The sequence below is a fragment of the Apaloderma vittatum genome, unplaced genomic scaffold (genome assembly GCF_000703405.1).
Source record: "Apaloderma vittatum isolate BGI_N311 unplaced genomic scaffold, ASM70340v1 scaffold21158, whole genome shotgun sequence".
Taxonomy (NCBI): Eukaryota; Metazoa; Chordata; class Aves; order Trogoniformes; family Trogonidae; genus Apaloderma; species Apaloderma vittatum.
The window spans coordinates 17,330-40,061 of NW_009729318.1; the positions used below are offsets into that span (position 1 = coordinate 17,330).

General features: G+C 35.0%; 1 protein-coding gene across 1 annotated transcript in view; it reads left to right on the forward strand.

The window, feature by feature from the left end:
• Nucleotides 1–22,732, forward strand: part of LRP1B (low density lipoprotein receptor-related protein 1B) — a gene marked incomplete at its 5' end in the record, with an annotated part of 40,366 nt that overhangs the window by 12,965 nt on the left and 4,669 nt on the right. The window contains 8 exons of the mRNA XM_009874395.1: nt 356–490; nt 1,584–1,703; nt 4,462–4,703; nt 10,416–10,639; nt 10,842–10,948; nt 14,070–14,186; nt 14,933–15,106; nt 15,613–15,738. Of these exons, the coding sequence (XP_009872697.1) occupies nt 356–490; nt 1,584–1,703; nt 4,462–4,703; nt 10,416–10,639; nt 10,842–10,948; nt 14,070–14,186; nt 14,933–15,106; nt 15,613–15,738 (1,245 nt within the window). The remainder of the gene's footprint in view (nt 1–355; nt 491–1,583; nt 1,704–4,461; nt 4,704–10,415; nt 10,640–10,841; nt 10,949–14,069; nt 14,187–14,932; nt 15,107–15,612; nt 15,739–22,732) is intronic.

Here is a 22,732-nt window from a genome sequence, read left to right on the forward strand (position 1 = left end):
AAAAAAAGAGTTAATTCTATTTGACATACCACAAGAAGGGAAATTTTATATCAGTTCAGGTTGTAGCGGTTTTATAGAGTCATTCTTAAGGGTTTGAAGTAGTTTACCTGTAAGTTGATTCTATTTTAGTTCATATTTGCAACAAGATAAATTTTAGTATTAAATTCTTGATGTGAAATTATCTCAATACTGTCAGTTTATATGCATATGTAGGCAAAAATGTAATGTCATATATTTGTTTAAAACTTACTGGATACAGAAAGATAAATTTGTTGCTTGCTATTGGATTGGATCTCATTTTTAACAGTGAAGCAAATCTATCAATGGAGTTTTTAGATGCTTTATTTTTCTTTAGGTGTCACAGAATATACATGTGAAGATAATGTGAATCCTTGTGGAGATGATGCATACTGTAATCAAACAAAAACATCTCTACTGTGTCAGTGTAAATCTGGATTTCAACGAAACAGGAGGAATAGACAATGCGAAGGTATGGATCTTCTCCATCATCCCTTGCTGTAAAGTATTAAAAGTCAACTGTGTAGTCAATTTTCTGTGGTGGAGGAGATACGTATCGTGTACTTTTTTTTCTGAAGAGTAAAAACTCTTTCGTAGCTTATGGGATTAAGAAATCAAGAAAGGGGACTGAAAGGATATCCAGGATGTAGCCTTGTACATTTTACATGGAGAACTTATCAAAGATTAACATTGGTGGTGAATGTTGAAAGGTTCAGGTCAGACCGTTAAATGATTTTATGTTTTCGCAGAATCATAGAATGTTCAGGTTTGGAAGGGACCTCAAAAGATCCTCTAGTCCAACCCCACTACCAGAGCAGGATCACCTACAGTAGGTCACACAGGAAAGAGTAAATGGGTGATTTAACATCTACTAGGTTATTGAACTGGGCAAATGTGAGAGGTGTTTAAGCTACTATAGGAGAATATTTTGAGATACTAAAAATAATGAAGATGAATAAATTGAAATTGAAAGAAAATGTAGTCCTAATGTAGATGATACCACACTGGTCAGAAAAAAAAAGAAACAACTTGTTATAATGAAAGAGTTGATCAGAAAAAATAAGATAAATCTGCTTCTCCAAAGAATGGATTATGAATTCATTTTCTACCGGGTGAGCAGTAACTTACAGAAAAAGTGGAAATCACTTCAGAGGGACTATAAAACTGAACATATACTTGCAGAGAAAAACTTCATTCTCTGGCTCTTCAGAAAAAGGTGTGTGCAGGGGCTTTTTCAGTAAGGGATAATCTTGTAGTTTTGAGTGTACCACAGGTAGGTAGGATGGAGAAAATTAGACACTTTCATTCTCAAAGTCGATTTTGAGCTTTAATGATAATAGGTTGATATCAGAAGGATGGAGAAATAAATAAATAATCTTTGAGATATGTCGACTGCAGCAGAAATTGTTAGTGATAATTGCAGATGGTTTCTTTTTGCTGCTGCATGATAAACTGATGCTTATGAGTTTCTTTTGTTCACCTGCTTTGTTCCATAATTTTCTGAATGCAGTAAATAATAGTGTATTGAACTATAGATATATAAATTACAATTCTTTTTGACATAGATATCAATGAGTGTATGGTATTTGGCACCTGCTCGCAACACTGCAATAATATTAAGGGATCATACAAATGTGCATGCGAAAAGAATTATAAGGAGAGGCACAACAGTTGCGTAGCGAAAGGTAAGGCTATAAAAATCAAAATAGAGAGACAATACTAAGTCATTTGTTATGTATGTGGCTAGTAACACTAATGTATTGCATATATGTTTATTGTTATATAAATATTTCTTGAAGAGTGCACGGAAGTCATTCTCAAAACCACTCATATTTACCTTTCTCTTTTGCAAGCAGTAAATTCCTATCACTACCATGTAAATTAATATACTTTGTATGAGTGTCCATTTCCAACTCCAGCTTTCTCTATTAACAAAAACATGCACACAGGTAAGAAAAACAGAGATTATGTATTAACAAGCATGTAAGCATTCTATTTAAAAATCAACTTTTCCTTAGAAGTATGTTTTAGAACTTCAGGAATAAATTAAGTGATATTTGGAATTAACATGTTTTGCTTTGTCTTGTTCACAAATGTTACAAATTTCTTCTGAGTGGAGTTTTTCTAAGTATAATCATTTAAGAATGCAGTCCTCATATAAATCAATTGCCTAGACTCATGGTCCACTGAAGGTAAAGAAATATACACAAATAGATGTTATTTCTGTCTTCTGTAAGGCAGAGGAGTTGCACAAAATGGAGGTAATAATTAAGTCGGGGTATTATGTAACTTTTACATCATTTTACAAGTGAAGCAAGCAATTAGCCAGCCACCTGAGTAAAGTTAATGTAGTCTTTAGGGGTCTGTATCTAAATAAACTGAAAGCATGATTATAGCATCTCACCTGCAATTTAATGAGATTGTGGTGTGAATTTGTCTTCGACTTGGAGTCTTCTGTGCAGAACAAGTGTTGAAGTTAGAAGCTGTGGCTCCTTTTACATCTCTGTGCATGCCTGGTGCACCTGACCTGAACCTTATGGCCAGTGAGCACACGTTTTGGACATATGTCCTAGGACTATAACAGTATGTCATGTTAAGTCCAGTTCTTCCTTCTTTGTGGCACACCATCCAGTGTAGGCAGACCCATGCTATGTGGTTAGATGGTAATCATAGAACAATTCAGGTTGGAAAAGATCCTTGGGATCATCGAGTCCAACCATTAACCCTACACTACAAGTTCACCCCTAAACCATATCACCCAACATCACATCTAAACGACACTTGAACACATCCAGGGATGGTGGCTCAACCACCTCCCTAGGCAGTCTGTTCCAGTGTCTGACCACTCTTTCTGTGAAGAATTTCTTCATAATGTCCAGCCTAAACTTGTCCTGTTGCAACTTGCAACCATTCCCCCTGGTTCTGTCCCTAATTACCTGTGAGAAGAGACCCGCACCAACCTCTCTACAATGTCCTTTCAAGTAATTGTAGAGCATGATGAGATCCCCCCTCAGCCTCCTCTTCGTCAAACTGAACAGTCCCAGCTCCCTCAATCGCTCCTTATCAGGTCTGTTCTCCAGGCCCTTCACCAGCTTTGCTTTGTTGCCCTCCTCTGCGCTCGCTCCAGCACCTCGATATCTCTCTTGCACTGCGGTGGCCAAAACTGAACACAACACTCAAGGTGCGGCCTCACCAGTGCTGAGTACAGAGGGACAATCACCTCGCTTCTTCTGCTGGTCACAAAATTTCTAATACAAGCCAGGATGCCGTTGGCCTTCTTCCCTGCTTTGTTCACATTTTCTTGAAGGAAACTTACCATAGGAAGGTCATGTTAGTAAGCTGTTAGTAATTTCCTCTATACGTAATGTGGACTCTATCAGGATTTAGCATCATTGATTATTGGTGAAGAAGCAGACAGATTATGGCATAGGAAAAACTAACATTACTAATTCACAATAGTGGTTTGTTATTATGTAAACACAGACATAATGCTGAGAGGGATTTGTTATGGTACGTGTGAATTTTTTGAAAGCTTCATTTCCGCTGTAATACAGCCAGTGTTTCCCTCTTTCCATCATTAATACTTGTTTTAATGGAACTCCGCTTTCTTCTTGTATTTAGTAGGCATGAGGGAACAAATGATTTTTGTTATTTCATAGTCATAAAGTACGAATGTATTGGACGAACATTATAAATTGATTCTCTGTGGCTAAATGTGATATAAATTGGAAAACTAAAAAACTGCAAATGCATTCTAATGTACCCATAAAATTTGAAGTTTCTCAAAACTTAAAGAACAGATGCCAGCGAGCATTTTCTTACGAGCAACATACTTCACAGCATCTGCATCAAGATGATAATCTATCTAAACCACCCATTCACAGGTATCCATAAATGTTCAGAATCTGAAATGAGAGCATATAGGACCCAGCTGCACATGTTCTGTAGCAGTTTAAGTCCAGTTTGCTCATGTTTCAGTCAATTTAAAAACTTCACTGCCATCTCTAAAGATTGGATTATTCTAGTATCCAACTAAGGAATTTAAGAAATGATTACTGGTAACTTTGTCTTCCTTTAATACATACGTATAGGACCCTCTAGAATATCTAAGAAAATGTAGCAATCCATACGAGCTTAATCCATAACGTCCTTTATTATTTATATTGTTTAAAGTGTTCAAATTCTTACATTACATACTCCTAAAATGTAATCTTAGGTGTCACAAAGTGATCTTGGAGAACATTGAAGTCATATAAATTGGTATCAGAGTGTGAGGAGTTGCATTTATTGCCCAGAGAGTATTTTCGCAATCTTCAACAATCAGAAAATTATTTTAGCATAAGAAATTACCACATAAACACCAAAAAGCTACTTGAGTGAAAAAGACTGATTTTGCATTAGTTGACATTTACCTTATTTCTGTTTCATTATAATAATCCCTAGGCTCTGAAGATCAAGTTCTCTATGTTGCTAATGACACTGACATCCTGGGTTTTGCATATCCATTCAACTACAGTGATGTTCATCAGCAAATATCACATATTGAACATAATTCAAGGATAACTGGAATGGACGCATATTTTCAAGGGGACATGATTGTTTGGAGTACTCAGTTTAATCCAGGAGGGATTTTCTACAGAAAATTTCACGACAGAGAGAGAAGGCAAAGTAACAGTGGCTTGATAGTAAGTGATCAAAATCGAAGATTGCGTGATACGAATTTCTTTCAATTTACTTTTCCGTTCTGATTGTCCATAGTGATTTAGTAAATTGTGTGTATGAGAATGATTTTATTCATATATTGTATATGTATATTCATATATTGTATATGACAGACTTGGTCAAGTGTCTAAGAGAACGCAACTATAGTATTTAAAAAAAGTTTTCGACAGAGAACTAATCAATATGTTAGAGGCTTCGAAAGAAAGTATACTATCAAGATTATATTTTTTTAAGACAGATAAGAGGATGTGTTATAAGCAACACATGGTTTAAAGAAAGACTTGATTTTCTAATCTTTGGAAAATGTAGATAGGCCAAAGAAAAGCTTCATTTCTGTAGCAACCATATAAACAGTAATATTGGCAAAAATACAACTAACATTTAAAATTAGAACATTAGGTATTTATTGCTTTATATGTTAAACAGCATAGTGTCTTCTTTTGAATAAACATAAAATAACTCTGCACTTTACAGTAGAAATCTGGGGGGTTTATAACCTAGTTTCAAGTGGTTTTTAATTGGAAATAAAATGCATGCAGACTGATACTCACTTTGCCTAATATATTGCTATGAAATTCTCAAGGATGTGTTAATGGTGAACTGAAGATAACAATGTCACCTTTCCGTAGGTGTTTCCATAAGGCCGTAAATTTAGATTTATTCTTTTTTATTTTACTTTGGCTTTTTATCGAATGTGGTGGCCAAGGAGAGGTTTTTATTTTTTTTCTCGGCCAGTTATAAATCAGGTTAGAAATAGCACGTCTGGCTGTTTTCTTAAACTCAGGAGAGGTAACAGGGATGACCTTATGGCACATGAATGCTTTTATATACCCAGTAGAATAAACAGCAGTAGCGACAGTAGACTAATCTTTCATCTGTCATTCAGCTCTTACACATCTGAAAGCACTTCTAAGTACCTTTCATCCAGGGATATTTCCTTTGCAAACAAATGACATTCCTGACCTTTGATGCCAGCAGGGCAAAAAGCCTGGGGATGCAGACACCAAGGGACACTGAAGATGCCTTGTGTCTGTGATGGCATCTGCATGGGAAGAGAGGTTAAAAACCAACACTTCCACCTGCCCAGAAAAACAGGGTCTAGATTTTATTGAAGAAAATAGTTTGTAAAGCAGTTGATCATTCCTAGCATTACTAATAGGTCAGGTATGTCATCTGAGTTTGAAGGAAGGATGCTTTGAGAACCTATGTATGTGTTGAAGATGTGGAGTAATTCTACTTTCTCATTTAAGTGTGGCAGGTACCTGCACCCAAGAAGTCCTCATAGACACATCTCTGTATTGAGTTCATCATTAGAAAATAAGGAAGTTGTGTTGTCAAATTGAAGTTTTGGTGGAGGGAGTGGTTGTCATTTATTTTAGTTATTTTTCATTAATATGCAGATGCCTTCTGCAAGGATAGGTGTAGTCTGCTGACCCACAGCCGCTGTCATGGATGTGCTTTCTTACAAGTCCGTAAAGGTGAACATAAGATTCCTTGAGACTTCTTCATAATCCAGGGATTGGCTGGTTTGAACTAATAAAATGTTCTCAGAATTACTATTATTTTCCTGAAGTATTGAAATACTTTCTGCTTTTCGTATCTCTATTTCATTGTTACACAAGAATACCTTCTAACCACTTCCTCTTAATTAAGAATTAATGGAAAAATTTGGTTTTTATCTGTACAGCATTTTCCACTGCCCCTTCAGTGCAGGTAGATGGTTGCAAAGATGCTTGATTCAAGTCATAGAGAGCTTTAAATCTGTGTGTGGAAAATGCACATACTGAGTATATATATATGAATATTTATGTATGTTTCTGAATATATCTTGAACATGTTTCGTTTATATTTGTGAAGCATTGACTTGTCCTTGTGCCAAACTATTCAGAATATTTTCCCAGAATTATGTCATTAATACTCAAATACTATTGCTTTATATGTAACTGATTTATAGGTTAATTGGTTATATAGTGCTGCTTTAATATTGTTATTTACATTTGGTCTTGAAAAGCTTGAGAATTTCTTAATTTTAACCCAAATTTTCTAATGGATGAGTTTTCAAAGGTTACATTATAACTTTTGTATCTAGACTTTGATGTGTAAATCAGGATGGTAAACTTGAACAAAGTCACCTGCATTTTCAGGTAATTACATTAATGCAAAAATCCATCTCAACTGAAATTGCTCCATGGAATTAGCATATCAAGAGCCTTCCTCAGAGAATCACTTTAAGTATCTCTTGTATTTTTCTGTGAAAAGGGGTTTAAGCTCGGTACAAATTGAAGCATTAAAGGAAACAGTAAATATCAACTCTTCAGGGTTTATTGACAGATGCAGAAGAGGACTGCATTCCAATCGAGTTAAGACGGTGTAAGTGAATTGGTGATCACTGGTGCAGCTGTTTACTGGTGTAATCCTTGGAAAGAGGTGCATAAGTTACCCAAGGTGAATATTCAACGCAGAGTGACTTGCCACTTCAACTCAAGTGCTGTTTTTCGCGGAAGAGGACACAAAGCTGAACACAAAAATAATTGTGCCACATAATAGGGAGAAAAACATAGGTTTTGTAATGGATGCAGTTAAGCTATTAGCAGTTCGCTCCAGCCCTGCTGTTGTCAGAGCATAACGAGGACCCTTCACCACTCTTATTTGCCCCAGTGCCCAGGGAAATTCAGTCCATCACTGTGAACGGAAACAATTTCTAGACTGTTTTCTCTAACTAGCATTAATTTATGGGTTTACCTTGAACCTACTCCTTTGTATGGGTGAAGTTTATGAACTTAAGACTCTCTCCTTCTGGAATCAGCTGCTTGGCATTTTTAAGCAATCCTACTTATGTAACACAAGTGATGCCTTGGTGAACAATTGCACCTAGTGGGCTGCTCGTGTGTCAATGAATATTTTCTGGTACGGTACATAAAAGTCTGAAAGTTTTCTAGTATTATTGTTTCTAACTTATTTTTACTATTCTAATAATATTGCATTGGAAAACTTATCATTTTTAATGAGGATTTTAAGCAGCAATAAATCTTTACTTTCCTTGATTCCGCAGCAATACCATACCAAAAAAGATCAAAAACATCTCTAAATGGAGAAAATATTGCTTCATATGCATTTATCTAGTTTTTTTTTATTTCACTCTTTCTGTGCTAAAATGCTAACCATCACAAGGTGCGATGGATTCCTGAAAAAAAATATGTAACGCATTTTCTCCAGTCAAACTCAATTTTAGGGGCCGAAAAATTTTCTGTAATCTATCATTACATCAAAATGATTTCCAAATCCAAGATGTTACTGCAGCTTCTTTTGTTTCTTTGTTTTTCTTTCTCTTTCCTTCCTTCCTTCTCCTTTAAATCAGGTTTTATTACAGGCAGCAGTTCTGATGGAAAGCCATCGAGCTGACATGGTCCATAGTTGTGCAGACACTACCATACTATAATAAAAGGCGATTAGGCTTCAAACCCTAATTTGTCTAGTAAGTCATAGTATGTACTATTTAGCATCAAAGAGGACTAAAATAACTGCAGAAACTATTAATATGGTTTTGTTCCTGTATTTTCATCCTTATTCTGTATGCAAAATCATTCTTCAGCATTAACATAATCCAAATAAGCTTTTACCTAAAGCTCATTTACAGTAAGTAATTTTCCTAGACAGTACGAGAAGACACATAAGACATCAGAAATATGATGTAGGCTGAAATTTAATGAACACAACTGAGAATTACACAGCCATGGCATCAGCTAGTGGTTTTTATTCTCTTTTTTAATCTCTTACAGCAGATGGCTGCTTTTCGTTTCTGGTTATCTCCTTGTTCATTTGATCTTTATTATGCATGTCGGCATTACTGGAATTTCTCTTCTCCTCTGTAGTTGAGAAGAATGAGAAAGGGTCGGTGTTAGTGAGCAACCCAACCTTGTTCCAGAGTCTTTTGCCAAAGAAAGGACTGTGCTTTCTGTGATAGCTGCTCTCCTTTTTAAAGAATATGTGGTCCCAGCCTTGTAGGCCGGTGCCATTAACCCTTGTGGTCTCCAAAGCAGTAACTGGAGATCTCCAGGTATGAGAGACTTCTTGACACAAGTGCCTGAATATTACCCAGAATCAAAAGGAGTTTGGATTAAAATTACAATAATGCTTATCTGCAAATACCTGCGTTTGGGGGCATCTTTGTCTTTTGCACTAATATTACCTAGATAATGTAACAAAGAAGAAAAGAGGTTGTTGCAAGCAAATGCTACATCTCTTAAAAAAAAAAAAGCCACACAACTTTATTCTGATTGTATTTCTGGAAGCATATGCTGCCAGTAGCATTTCTTAACAGAGAATTATGGCCCACTATTTTGTTACACTTGAAAAAAAAAAATCACTGACCCTGTTTTTAAAGCAATACTGTCTTGTAAATACAGTGATTGATTTTGCTGCATTAGTATTCATCTAAATGGAAAGTTAGTGTTCTGTATATCTTTAGAACATGCATTCTATGACACTTTTGCAGAATTAAAGGTTTACGAGCAATGAACTATTTAAATTCACCCTCGCAGCAATATTATTTCACCTAGAGAATGAAATTATCTTTATTTTATGATGAAAATAGTCTACAAATGTCTTGTGGTATTAGGGAACTGACACATGAAGAAAAACAAGTTATTTTAAGATTTTCTTTCCTGACTTTTAGCTGAGTAGCTCAGTGGTATCCATTGCTACATTTGTCAAGGAATAGATATTTTTGTTCAGAATTTAACTTGATGTCATTTTAGGTAAACAGGCAAACAATTGCATATGTATTTAGTTCATGCGGGTCTTGTATTTTTTTACAATATGCTGCATTCATGTTAGAAATAGTTGGATAGTGCTATTTTAAAGATTCTACTCCTATCGCAGGAATTCTAGTAGACCTTAGATGGACTCGTTCATTGATGTCTCTTATTTGCAATATGAACTTCAATCCTGAGGACCATTTTTTAGGATCTAGACCTTAAGACAGAGAAACTACAGTTTATAATTTTAAACTTAAAATCAGTCAAGCCTTGTTTACATGCAAAGCTGGATATTGCACTAACTCTAGTTTTAATTGCTAGTGGAACACAGGAACAGTTAACAGCAAGGGAAGGAAAGCATTTTAAAAAATTCCTTGCAATTGTATACTGGTATTGTTCAGAATTTAGAGGTAATTTTATGCAGTTTTCTAAAAGCAATGGTTTATTTATGCTTGGCAGACTGCTGGGCAGCCATACCTCAGGATGGTCTCAAGTGCCATTTTCTCTGAGGGCTTTGGGATGGGACATCGTACTGTAGTTCCACGTGGAATATAATAGTTGTATGATCTTCATTCTCGCATTTCCTTTCTTTTCGAGTTACCACATTTAACATGTAACATTCTTTTGCTTCAGTATCAGTATTTCGAGTAGTTCCTGCCTAAGTGCCTTCTTCTTAATGTAGAAAACAGTTTTGAAGCATTGACTTGTTCCTCTGCATTGAATAGACTTGTCAGCAGATCACTTAGAGCTTATGTCCTACAGGTGGCATTTATGTCCTTCCAATGCAGTGGTTTTTAATATTTCACCACATTAGAGGTAAAAGTTACTTAACTGTAAAAGGTTACATAAATGCGTGACCATGCAGCTGCTGTGAAAGGTCATTTCTGCAAATCTGACTTTAACATCTGTTCCTTTCAGTGCCCAGAATTCAAAAGACCTAGGGGCATTGCTGTTGACTGGGTTGCTGGAAATATTTACTGGACTGATCATTCCAGAATGCATTGGTTCAGCTACTACACAACTCATTGGACTAGTCTGAGATACTCCATCAACGTAGGGCAATTGAACGGACCAAACTGTACAAGGCTCCTCACAAGCATGGCAGGAGAACCGTACGCAATCGCTGTAAATCCTCAAAAGGGGTATGTATGTTGCAATATTACCCTGTCTTGGCAATTCAAACAAAAATGTTGAGTAAGAGAACTAAAATGATATTTACTTTTCCAAGTCATTTACTCAACTTTCCTGTCTGTAAATCAGGATCAGTTACCTCCTATCTTTAAGGTAGATTTAAAGGCTTATAATAGTTTAATATCAATTATTTTTTGTGTTTGATCCTTCTAGGATGATGTACTGGACAGTTATTGGAGATCGCTCTCACATAGAGGAGTCATCTATGGATGGTACTCTGAGAAGGATATTAGTTCAAAAGAATTTACAGAGACCTACAGGTATACAGCTTATCCATTTTTCGTAATTACATGACACTTGCTAACTCGGTGTAAATTTGGCTGAATTCCAGTTTCTCAATTTGCAAAAACAAACAAAACCAAAAACAAACAAAAAAGCACCGAAAAGAATCAACAACCCCAAATCTTTAAAATACATATTCTTTTTGTTCAGAAGCAGTATCAAAGGACTATGTGTAATCAGTTAAAATGGGATTTATTCAGTAACAATGCACAAGCAAATCAAGTTAAGTGAACACCAGTTAGTGGTAAGACACATTTAACAAATGGATATGAAATCTCATGGCCTCTTCTAGTTACTTTACTGAATACGCTGCAAATAGTTTAAAGCAAGGTTTAGGTATTCCACGCAGCAGCAACCTAATTATCTCGGTATTTTACAGAACTTGTGAATTACCATTAAGACTCCATTGGCAGGATAAAAATAATTTTTATGACAAAGAAAGTGATAAATCCAGGATGAAATATGTCTCTCTTAAATAGCAGCAACCTGTCTTGAAACCACAAATGATTTGTTCATGACCCAGTTTCTCGTGCAATGTTTGATGTTTCTCCAGGCTTACAATGATAACTTGTTATTATTGCATTGCAAATGAGGGATTGTCCAACTTTGGTAGGCATAATTGAAACACCAGCTTCTTTCAAGAGGATGCTATCTGAATATCTCAGCATCTCAGAAGCTGCTACTATCACAGCAACAAGTAATAGTATTTAAACAGACTGTTAAGTCCCATGCTATAGTGCGTTTATGGTGTTGTATATGCAAATTACACACATCTCTTAAAGGAAACTTTATTTATTGTCATGATTAAATAGAAATGTAGCAAATTAAGAAACTACATATGTGATAAGGAAAGCTTTCCGGAGAGGAAGCTTATGCTACTTAGGTAAGTAGAAAGCACAATAGTAGTAATAATAAAAAGTACATAGACAATAGTAAATTCAGTAAGAAGCTTCTGATTATTCAGACTGAAAGACAGCAGAATTTTATGTTTGTCAGAGTCGTTACATATCCTTTGATGAACTTAGATAAAACTTTGTGAAGGTATCGGATACACAAATTGTTAGATTTAGTTCTAATTGCTGGAATTGTGCTTTTTTGACCCTTATTATCAGTATGGTTACTTGCCAGGTTTATGTCCTACAGAGCCAGTCATCACTTTCCTGCTCAGGAAAGGATATTTAAACCTGGTGGAGTTTTGGATTTAGTTTTGTTTGGGTTTTTTTCCATCAGTATAAGGTTAGTGACTTTATTGGATTTTGTAGATAGTAAAGGTAGCAAACTTTTTTGAAAATACAAGTATTTACTTCTTCCCTGACTGGAAACCGAACCACAAGAGCTTTTCTTCATAAAATTTTCCTTGATGTATTTTATATAGAAAAGTTTCATATAAGCATTTAACCAGAATTCTGTCTCCTTACAAGGATTAATAGAATCAATGTTAAGAAAATTAACAGAATTGCCAAAAATGAGCGGACTGTGCAAAGAGGGAATTTCTCAAATGCATTGCCATGGTATTGCATTTTCCTGTAGCGACTGGCTGAAACCACTTTTGTGGTGTCCTTCTGTGCTCTTCTTCCTTTACTTCATGATAGAAAGATGATTTTTATGCAGTCTCTTAATTTTTTGTCAGGTATTTCACACAGATCCATCTCTTTGTAGATGGAATGCAAAGAAATTTTTCAAGCCTTTTCTTCCCAAGTGAGACTTTGCTACTACTGTTTAGATGAAGTTTAAGATTTTTACTGAGCATTTGTGTTCCACTGCTCTTAAATTTATCTCTAAATATGCCTTTTGTATTTCAAGTGAGAGTTTGAACACTTGGGATTGTGTTTGCAGAATTTACATTAAAGTTACTATCTCAGAAGTATTGTACAAATAAATCAAAAATAAGTGCTTGTTTTACATTTTATTTCAGATACTTTGAAAGATACATTGAGAATGCTACATATTTATTATTTGTTATTTAAATATTCTAATTGAAATATGAAGAGTAATTTAAAGGTAGAGACTAGGGACTGCTTATAAATATTACCCCTTACAGGTGCCATGTGTCACACAGAGCTGACACATTGCCAGAAATTATTCTCTTTGTCTGTATGCCTGAATACAGGTGTTTGTTTTGAAGAGTTGTGGGATTTTATTTAAATTGCAATGGCAAATGTAAACATATTTTACTGATCTATGCATCAGACTTCTTGTGCTTCCTCTTATCTATCTGTAGGTGATTAATTTATGGCCTTAAGAGGGGTACTTTTGCTTTACATATTTCTTTTGATGTATTTTTTCTGACTTACCTACTTACATAAATAGAAAAATACATTTTTTCCCCCTTTCTTATTAAAAATACGCTACAGCTTCAAAAGCTCAGAACAAAATTATTTCATGTTTCAAATATTTTTTCAGGCTAAAGCTTTGGACGTGAACTAAAGTGGCATATTAATCATTTATTCATCCTCTATGAAACAGAGACTGCTTGATTTAACTATTTAGTTGTTGCCTAGAGATTGAGTAGTCACCACGTTATTTATTCCCATTTGTGCTGTCAGTCACTCACTCTTGTGCTTTCTTTTTGTATATATACGAATATACACATCTGTCAATATTGCTGTTTAAGTGTTGCAGCGCTAGTGTAATTAAAATAATCTGATTTTTTTGATTCCCTAGTACTTACTACATGTGAAGTATTGGTAATTAATAAAAAAAAAGCAACACAATTATTTACTTGTGTCAACAGGATGGGTTAGGAAGACCGTGTGAAACCCAAGTGCCTTGATTTAACGGGTGGACACGCTGGTGCCACTGATGAGGAATCTATTGACGTAATAGATTTTTGTTAGTAGAGCAAATTACAGGATTGGATTCTATAAATTTAATATCCATCTGTATATATCCTTACCTGCTGAGGATAGTGGTTTTGAAAAGGTCCTGGCGTTGGAAGAATAGGTGAAGAATGATGGGAGGTTTTCAGTCACGTTTTTTCATTGACACCAAATTTTGTGTTCACAGGAATATGAATGACATAAAAATGTACTGTTCCATAAAAATACGAAATTTTGAGTCAGGTTATATATACCTATTTAAACTGTATTTTCTTTGTAGGTCTCGTAGTTGATCAGTTCAGTCAGCGTTTGTTCTGGGCTGATTTTGAACTATCTGTTATTGGCAGCGTTCTTTTTGATGGTTCTGATTCAGTTGTGTCTGTGAGCACTAAACAAGGTATGAAGACCTTTAAAATAATATGATTTCTGTTCTTTTGGAAGGTTTTTGGCAGTAACTTCACGATTCAGATAAACTATGTAAGCAAAAAGCAGTGATTATTGAGTAATATTCTTAGCTTTTGTTAGATAGTACTTCAGTTATTATCTAAACAAATAGATATTTAAGCTGAAATAATTTTAGCTATAAGATAATCTGATAAATTTACTTTAGGGAAACAAAGATATGGTGATATGGGCAAACCCATTTGTTATCTAATCATTACCATAGGTATTATTGGATAACATTGTGATTACATGAGTATAAGTATACATTAAGCGTAGTGTGAAAGCTAGCATTTCAAATATGTTAAGGAGATCGAGAAACATTTTGGCAGAATAGTATCTTTTATGTACAGCAAAATAATCTGTTTCTTGTCACATACACCTTGTTCAAGTATCGTACCTAAGTATGGTGTAATTAGCTACTTGTTACTGTAGGATTTCCCTACTTTTCAATAACAAACCAGTTTCTGAGACTTAATTGTGTGGAAAGCTAATTCAAAGCTTGAGATTTCATTGCTTGTAGTATGAAAAGAGTTCCTTTTAAGACGATGAGTTTTTTGAAGTCTTTGTAGCTACAAAATAAGCTATTTGAATAATAATGTCTTTAGGTGGTAATTGCAATAATGCAATTAAAATTATCCAAAGTCATTTGTTATTTAAGTATGAATATGTATTTTTATTTATTATTCATTTCTATTCAAGGTTTACTGCATCCACATAGAATTGATATTTTTGAGGATTACATATATGGAGCTGGTCCTAAAAATGGTGCATTTAAAGTACACAAATTTGGCAGGAGTCTTGTAGAATATTTAAGAGTGGATGTTGATAAAGCAAAAAGTGCCTTGATTTTTCATCGCTACAAACAAATGGACTGTGAGTAAGCATAATTACTTTAAACTCAATATTGAGCAGGTTCATCTCGGGGGAAAAAAGTAACCAAGTTGTATAAGTATAAAACAGCCTGGTTTTACAAACTGAAGATAGATTTAGTCATTTTTATTTATGTAAGTTTGATTTAGATTTGTTGATGCGTTTTTCTCTCCTTTGAAAGGACATTGGACAAATGCTTGCCTTGCGTACCTGCACTGCAGATGAGGTAGAAAAAAAAATTAGAAGAGCTCTGAATACAAATCCCTCTAGCCACAGACAAGATTTTTACTGCAGACTACTGCAACATTCTTTTGTTACAAGAATAAATTCTATCCTGGTGTATCTTACACTGCCATTTGACTGAATGCGTTCACTGTTCAAGCCATTGATATTCTGAAAACTGGAAGTCTATTAGATTTTTTAAATCTTATTATTTTTATTTACTTCTAGAATACAGTTTTATTCTTAAAAAAAATATTATTTTTTTAATATTTTGTCTTTTTAAACAGTGCCTAATCCATGCTTGGACCTGACATGTGAATTCATTTGTTTACTCAACCCTTTTGGAGCAACATGCGCTTGTCCAGAAGGAAAAACTTTGGTGAATGGGACATGTATTGATCAAAGCCTCTTAGGTAGGTGTTGAAAACTGCGTGAGAACCAGAAAATAAATAACTGCTGAGTTTTTGTTATTGCAAAAGGCTAGACTGTCTGTGAGTCAAGAGCTTTGTGACATTCAATATGCATATTACTTATCTGAAATGGAAACGAAATATGGAGAAGCAAAGTCCCTGAGTCAAAAAAATCTCTGTTTATATTCATCAAAATGAAAATTGAGCTTTCAGCTGAACTTATACAAGATGTTATTTAAAAGTGAATGTTTATATCTATCTATACATACATATATATAAATATTTATCTATTTTTGTATATATAGAGAGAGACTAAAATAAGTTTGAAAAGTTCTGGAGCATTTTGGATTCCAAATTAAACAGTAGTCATTCATGCGAAAAAAAAAAACTTAAACGCTAAAAGAAACACTTCTACTTAGATTGCAACAATAGTCAAAAGGCAGTAAGAGCAACATAGCAGATAATAATGACTTTGAAGTAACAGACAAAAAAAAAGTGCTGAAGTATTTTTATCTAAAATTAAAACTTTCAGTAACATCTGTAATGACTAATATAAAGACACAGGAAACGATACTTGATGGTTAAAGCTCTTGCTCTATTCTAGGGAGGGGAAAAAAGCTTCTTTTCCATGGAAGATTATTAAGCACCCTAGAACTATTCCCACTCTAATTGAGGCTAAACCTAAGGTAGTCAGACTGCTGGAATGAATTCTTAGACAGCTTGAATTTTAGACAGTTCCACAAATCCTAGAGTAAGATTTGTATTAGGATGTGTTTAGGTTTAATTCTAGACTCAGAAGAATAAGTGATTTTGTAAGTAAGATATTTTGGTGAGATCCTCAGTATTTAAAATGCTCAATTTAGCAATCAAATTAATTTATCTAAATTGCCTTTATTCTGTGGAGAAAATCTCACTTATTTATGCTGCCTAGTCTTTAAATACGGGATTAACACAACAGTGTTGTGGTGGTTTGGAATGTGATATTAATTAGTTTTCCTATCTAGCAGCATTTCTCTTTCTGTATCAAGAAATGTAAGAATTATTTAGAGTAAAATAATATTAGAAAACTAGTCCTAGTCAAGACAGTCATTCATGTATTTTTTTATATAGGAGTACATTGTATGCAGTGTATTTACATTACCAACTTTTATATGTCCTACACCATGTTTTAGCAAAAATACAGTAAATGGAAGTTTTATTTCTGTACACCCTTGGTTTAAAAGCTATCAATGCATATTTACCTAACTATGAATTAGTTTATAGCTGGTTTACAACAATTTTCACCGTAAGGGGAGAAGTGATATCACTGAAGTTGATGTAATAGAAAACATTAGTATAACATACTAAGGTTTCTAACTCTTGAGAGAAATTAGTGTAACACAGTGCCCTGTGTCTTCAGAGAGCATCTACCTTCCCTGCCCCTCCAGGTGGCAGCTCCTGGTTCATCTGAGCTGGGTACTCATCAAGATTTTCTGCTGAAACACTACCACCTGAAAAACATTTCAAATGACCTGTTTTTACTGAGTAGGGGTTGAAGATGGGACAAATAAAAAAAAAAAAGTGATTGGTAGTAATTTGAACCTATAATTTCAGTAACGCTGAAATTTTATTAGGAGGACAAAAGGTTATGCTGTGGTAGAGTTTTCGGGAAGGTAGGTTTTTAGATCTGACATGGCTTTTAAATTATTTTGATGTTCTAGGATTTTTATGAATAGACAGAAAATGCCTAGATAAGCATTTTTAATACATAGTAATTTTCAGCATCTTCACGCAACTGTAGTATCTGTTATGCCTTTTTAAAGGGCTGCTGAGTAAGTGTTTCTTACTTTTCTGATTACAATTATATTCAATCAATGTCTAGTATAGGCTTTTTTCCTACCTTTTTTCTTGTGTGTTATTTTTGTAGTAGTAGCTTGCAAGTTGTGTAGCCTCACAGATTCTAAATTGTTAACTGAAACAAGCCTCAGTATCATAGCACACTGACAGCTGTATGTTTTTGCACTGTTTTGACTTCTTAAACAAAAGTATGAAGTGGATGTTAAACGTTTCTTTCATGCTGACGCTCCACTTATGCTTCCAAGGATCAGCAGAGATTCCTGGAAAGATCAGAGTTGACCTGAAGATCAGCACCTTGAATTAATACAGGTTTATAATTAATGACTGGCTGACAAGCCACTTGCCATTAATAGGTCACTAATAGCCTGCAAACAAAAGACAAATCAAGTTCTAAACCAGATTATTTTCCTTCAGAAGTTACACTGTATGAAATAAAAAAAATGTAGGATACATAGTCTTTCTTATGAAGAGCTAGAAAACACGTAAAATGTTCTAAAACACATACACTCACCTTGTTTAAATCTCACATTATATTGTCTTCGCTGTCTAAGAGCATTTTTTGGCAGTTATGGATGTCAGTAACCCAAAGGCAATTCCTGCCTTACAGGACTGTCAAAACCTATATGTTGTAGGAGAGTGACCTGACATTAATCCCAAGGCAGGTTATATAGTCATATATTTTGTCGGTCTGCAATAAAATCCTTATTCAAAGTCGCTTGAAAAATTCCAGTTGATTTTAGTGGTCTTCTAATTTGTCCGTAGAAGAATGATATCTGGAAGATTTTAATTTGTGACATGACTGCCTGTCAAAACACTTTTTAACTTGGGTATTCATTTGGTTTTTTAACTTGTTTGATCACACTACAGTATTACATAACGGATAAGTTACAACAATTTACATACATTTAATATGTTAAAAATATATTACCACTAATTTATGGATGTCATTCAATTAGCAATAGGAGTGACTTGTACTGGTGGTTTTATTCTTACACAGCAGCTATTTCATCTAAGAAGTCTTTTAGTTTCACAAATTAGTAAATGTGGATATCAAGATCTTAGTTCGACTAAACTATTACTTTTTGAATAATACGTAATTCAAGTTACAATAGTAAACAGTAGTATGTTGAACATTTATAGTATTTTTTAGTGTCTGTAAGGTTTTGGGTCTTTTAAAATCTAGTAAGGAAGCTAATAGTACATTTCTATGACTTAGTGTCAAAAAGAGACAGTCATCTCCACTTCCCATCCCTCTGGAATAGTGCCCCCCAGGAGAGTCTATTTGAAGATTCTTTTTTGACAATGCATATGTCTGTGTCCTTGTGAAAAATGTCTTCCAACTACTAATGATAATCTTCAACATGGTTGTGCTGTCCTTCACTTTGGTAGTTTTGAACATGACTATTGTAACAATGCCTTACACACTTTGTACAATTTCTTATTAATCTGTCTACCTTAAGGTTGGTGACTGAGAGGTAATCTCTGTCTTGCTCTGTTTCTTCTGACTATGTCCCCAAAACTGACTCAGATTCTTGTTCATTGGATTGCTGTTGTTTCTTGAGGGTTTTTTTAACAAAAGAAAATTGAGCTACATCTTGAAATTCTGCACAGTATTACTACTGGTTTGATCCATTGAGTTGCTTTTTCTTCACAAATCCTATGTAAGGAATTCTAAACGTTGAATCCTCAGTAGCTTTCTTTAAGACTGAATCCAGATTGCTTCAGACAGCCGTTTCCCCAGCATCTCACACAACTGATGAGAAACAGCTTTTGGGTTTGCTTTGGCTTTTTCAAGCTGGAGATGTTATAACATATGTGTGTTGTATCGTTCGGAATGTTTTTATAACAAAATGAAAGCGAGTTCCTATGTGTTCTTAGATAAGCTTCGATCTCATTTCTCCCTAGATGATTATGACTGACAGACCGCAGTTCTTTTGTGGTTTATTTATTGACTATAACAGGCCTGACTTCTTCAGTTTAGAAGCTGCCCTTTAGTTTTCAAAGGGGCAAAGTACCACTTCATTGTCCTAAAAGAGACCACTGGATTTGCATCCATTACATTTGTTGTATCTAATTGTAGCTCAATGAAACTAAAAACGTACCAAGAGGATGAAAATAGAGACTTGCAAAGGAGGAAAGCTGGATACCACAGCTGAATGAGCAAGAGTAATGAACGCTTCCAAGAGCTGCGTATCTTGTAGCTGCACATTTATCATTTTCATTTTAAAAAGGATATATTTGTGCTGTCTTAGCTGAATAAAACACATCAGAAAAATTATAAGGACTCAGATCTGGTGTTGCTTCTGAACAGAGATGAAACACTGAATTTATCGTGGTGCCTCCTTAGCACATTTCTGTGGGGACTTGCACACTGCTTAGTGCTTAGTGCTTTGCCTGGGGATGTAGAAGTAATCCTTATACAACTTCTTTTTCACCCACAAAGTCTGCCTTGGGGAACTGTACTACCAAAAAGCTATGGCAGTTCAATCCGTGCTGCCTTCTTGGGTTTTGTCCTGCTTTCAGTCTTTTTAGAGATCAAACAGAAAGGGGGGCACACAGAAATCTGCTTTTGGTTTGAAAAAAATAATAATTCTTACGTTCAAAGCAGTATCTTCTGTATTTACAAAGGGGTTCCTATTGGGACTGGTATTTCCCAGAACAGAAGGAAATGGGTTACATTTACAGCAGGTGTCTTAGATTTTTCTCGCTGGGCATCTTTTCCTTTGCCTTTCTCTTCCATTTAAAATTGTAAAGCAAACAGGTTTTTTTTAAGGAAGCACAAAATGTGAAGGGAAAACAAAGAGGAGGTTCTGTCTTAAAGCATTCAGAAAAAAACTTGGCCATTACAACTTATTCTGATGGATCTAAGCATATGGAAAACTGGCAAATGGACCCTCATCTGGAGGGACAAGAAGATTTATACAACCTTATAAAGATTGTAGGTTGTAGTGAGGTGAGCATCAGTCTCTACTCCCAAGTAACAAGTGAGAGGACAAGAGGATATTGCCCCAAATTGTGCCAGGGGAGATTTAGATTGGATATTGGGAAAAATTTCTTTACTGAAGGAGTGGTGAAGCATTGGAACAGGCTGCCCAGGGAAGTGGTAGAGTCTCCCTGGAGACATTCAAAACATATGTAGAGATGGCACTGCAGGACATGACTTAGTGGTCGTGGTGGTTGTTGTGTTGGTGGTTGGACTTGATGATCTTAAAGATCTTTTCCAACCTTAACGATTCTATGATTCTAACCTTACAATAACATTAGAACACTACACTCTCTCTTTAATAGGTGCATTCAGCTCAGTTAAGGATGAGCTATACCCTTGGCTGGAGCAGAGAGAAGAGCAAATACCTATCTGGCCCATGAAGTGAATATTTTCCAGTGTGGGGAGGGAATCTGTGCTTCTCACGAAGAATCTACAAACCACAAATCAAAGTTATTTATTTCCTTATTAAAGATATATTTCAATTGAAATGGGCAAATCAAGGCAGCAGAAAAGACTAGATAAGCAGGTTTGGAGAGAATATGTAAAATTACATGACCTGTAAACCTTCCCTTTCTTTCATGTTAGAGAGGTCCAGTAGCTACAATAGAAGTGGGATAACAAATGAAATTATATATGTCATTTCAGAAGTGAAAAGAGCAGCTGAGAGGTCTTTGAGTCCAAGTTCCAGCAAGCTCAGAGCAGTAGTGGATTGACCTCACATAGAAACTTGTCTGATAATTTTTTTAAAACCTTTGTTCCAGGTGTTCGCAGCTCTTCTTTCAGAGGTCTTTATTCAGTAATTCAAATTAATAGTATTCAGCTTTTTATAACAATTCTTCCGTGATTCTCTCCTGTATTCCTTTTCTTCCCATCTTCTCATATGGGACCATTCTACTCCTGTCTCCCACACAAAAGCACCTGATCCCTCTTTGTACGTGGTCGATGTGAATCAGCAAGAGTAATTTGATTCTTGTATTTACCTTCAGACAACAAAGCAGCAGCATTAAACCTTTTATATTGTTAAAGTCTAACATAGTATTTTAAAATTGACTTCTCCATTACATCTTACAGACCTGTTTCTTAGCTTCAAGTCCAAAAACTTTTCTGTGTTTCTTATTAGATTTCTGTTGAAACTCTTGAATTGAAAATGCTTTATAGACATCAAAATCAGTAATGAATATTAATAGTCCTGTGATGATACCAGATTTTATGAACTTTTATGGGCTTTTTAAGAACCTTGCAGCTGACCATTGCATAAAGTTATAACATGTGTTGCATTTAAAAACATTACATATAAGTGTCCTAAAATCTTTGAAAGCCAGTTGGATTAGAAAATCATTATTGTGGGCAATTTTTAGTTCAGTATATTTTCCTAAAAATGTGAAGGCATATACTTGTTGGTGTGTTTAAGGGTAGCTTTCATGTTTTATAGTTCTAAATATGTCTTTTGATACTGTGGAAGAGAAATACATCATGTTTTAATGTGCCATCGGAAAGGTTCATAAAAATGAGCACTTGTCTGCACTTCGGTGTTATTTATTCTGGTGTTACCACGTTCTGCTCTATAAACTCATGACTAATGATAAGTAAAACAGATAAGATAAGCAAAACAAAAATAGACCTTCTCTCCAATAAGATATGCTACATTATCCATTTAAACAACTTTTGTAATGAGTAACTGAAGAATGGTTCATGGAACATCGAAGGATTTAATGAGCCACCCAAAAAAATAAAACACTGGGGCATCCTCGAACTCCCAAATACAAAGTAGCTTTGTTAGAGCAGATGTACATATCTGGGGTGGAAACCAAAAAAAAAAAAGTAGGCGCATACAATATTTCATATTTTTATTGTAAGCCACCTGAAACTATAATGTGGCAGTCAGTTCTCCACCATAACTTCTCTAGTTTTAATTTGAGAAAGGTGCAACTGCCTGAAAAGATGATCAGCTCCCAGAAGTTTTGTTTCAATAGGTTTGATCCCAGGTTACATCTGCACCATCTCAGTGGCAGCCAGACCCTGCTGAGGAGGGGCAGGCAGTGGTAAAAGAGAGATCTGGGTGCATCCAGAGGAAAGGCTGCTTATAAGCACAGTTGTATTAGGAGGCTCAGCTAGAGATATCCGATCTTCTTAAACTCTGCACTTATTATGCCGTGTGTTTCTTTAAACATAAAA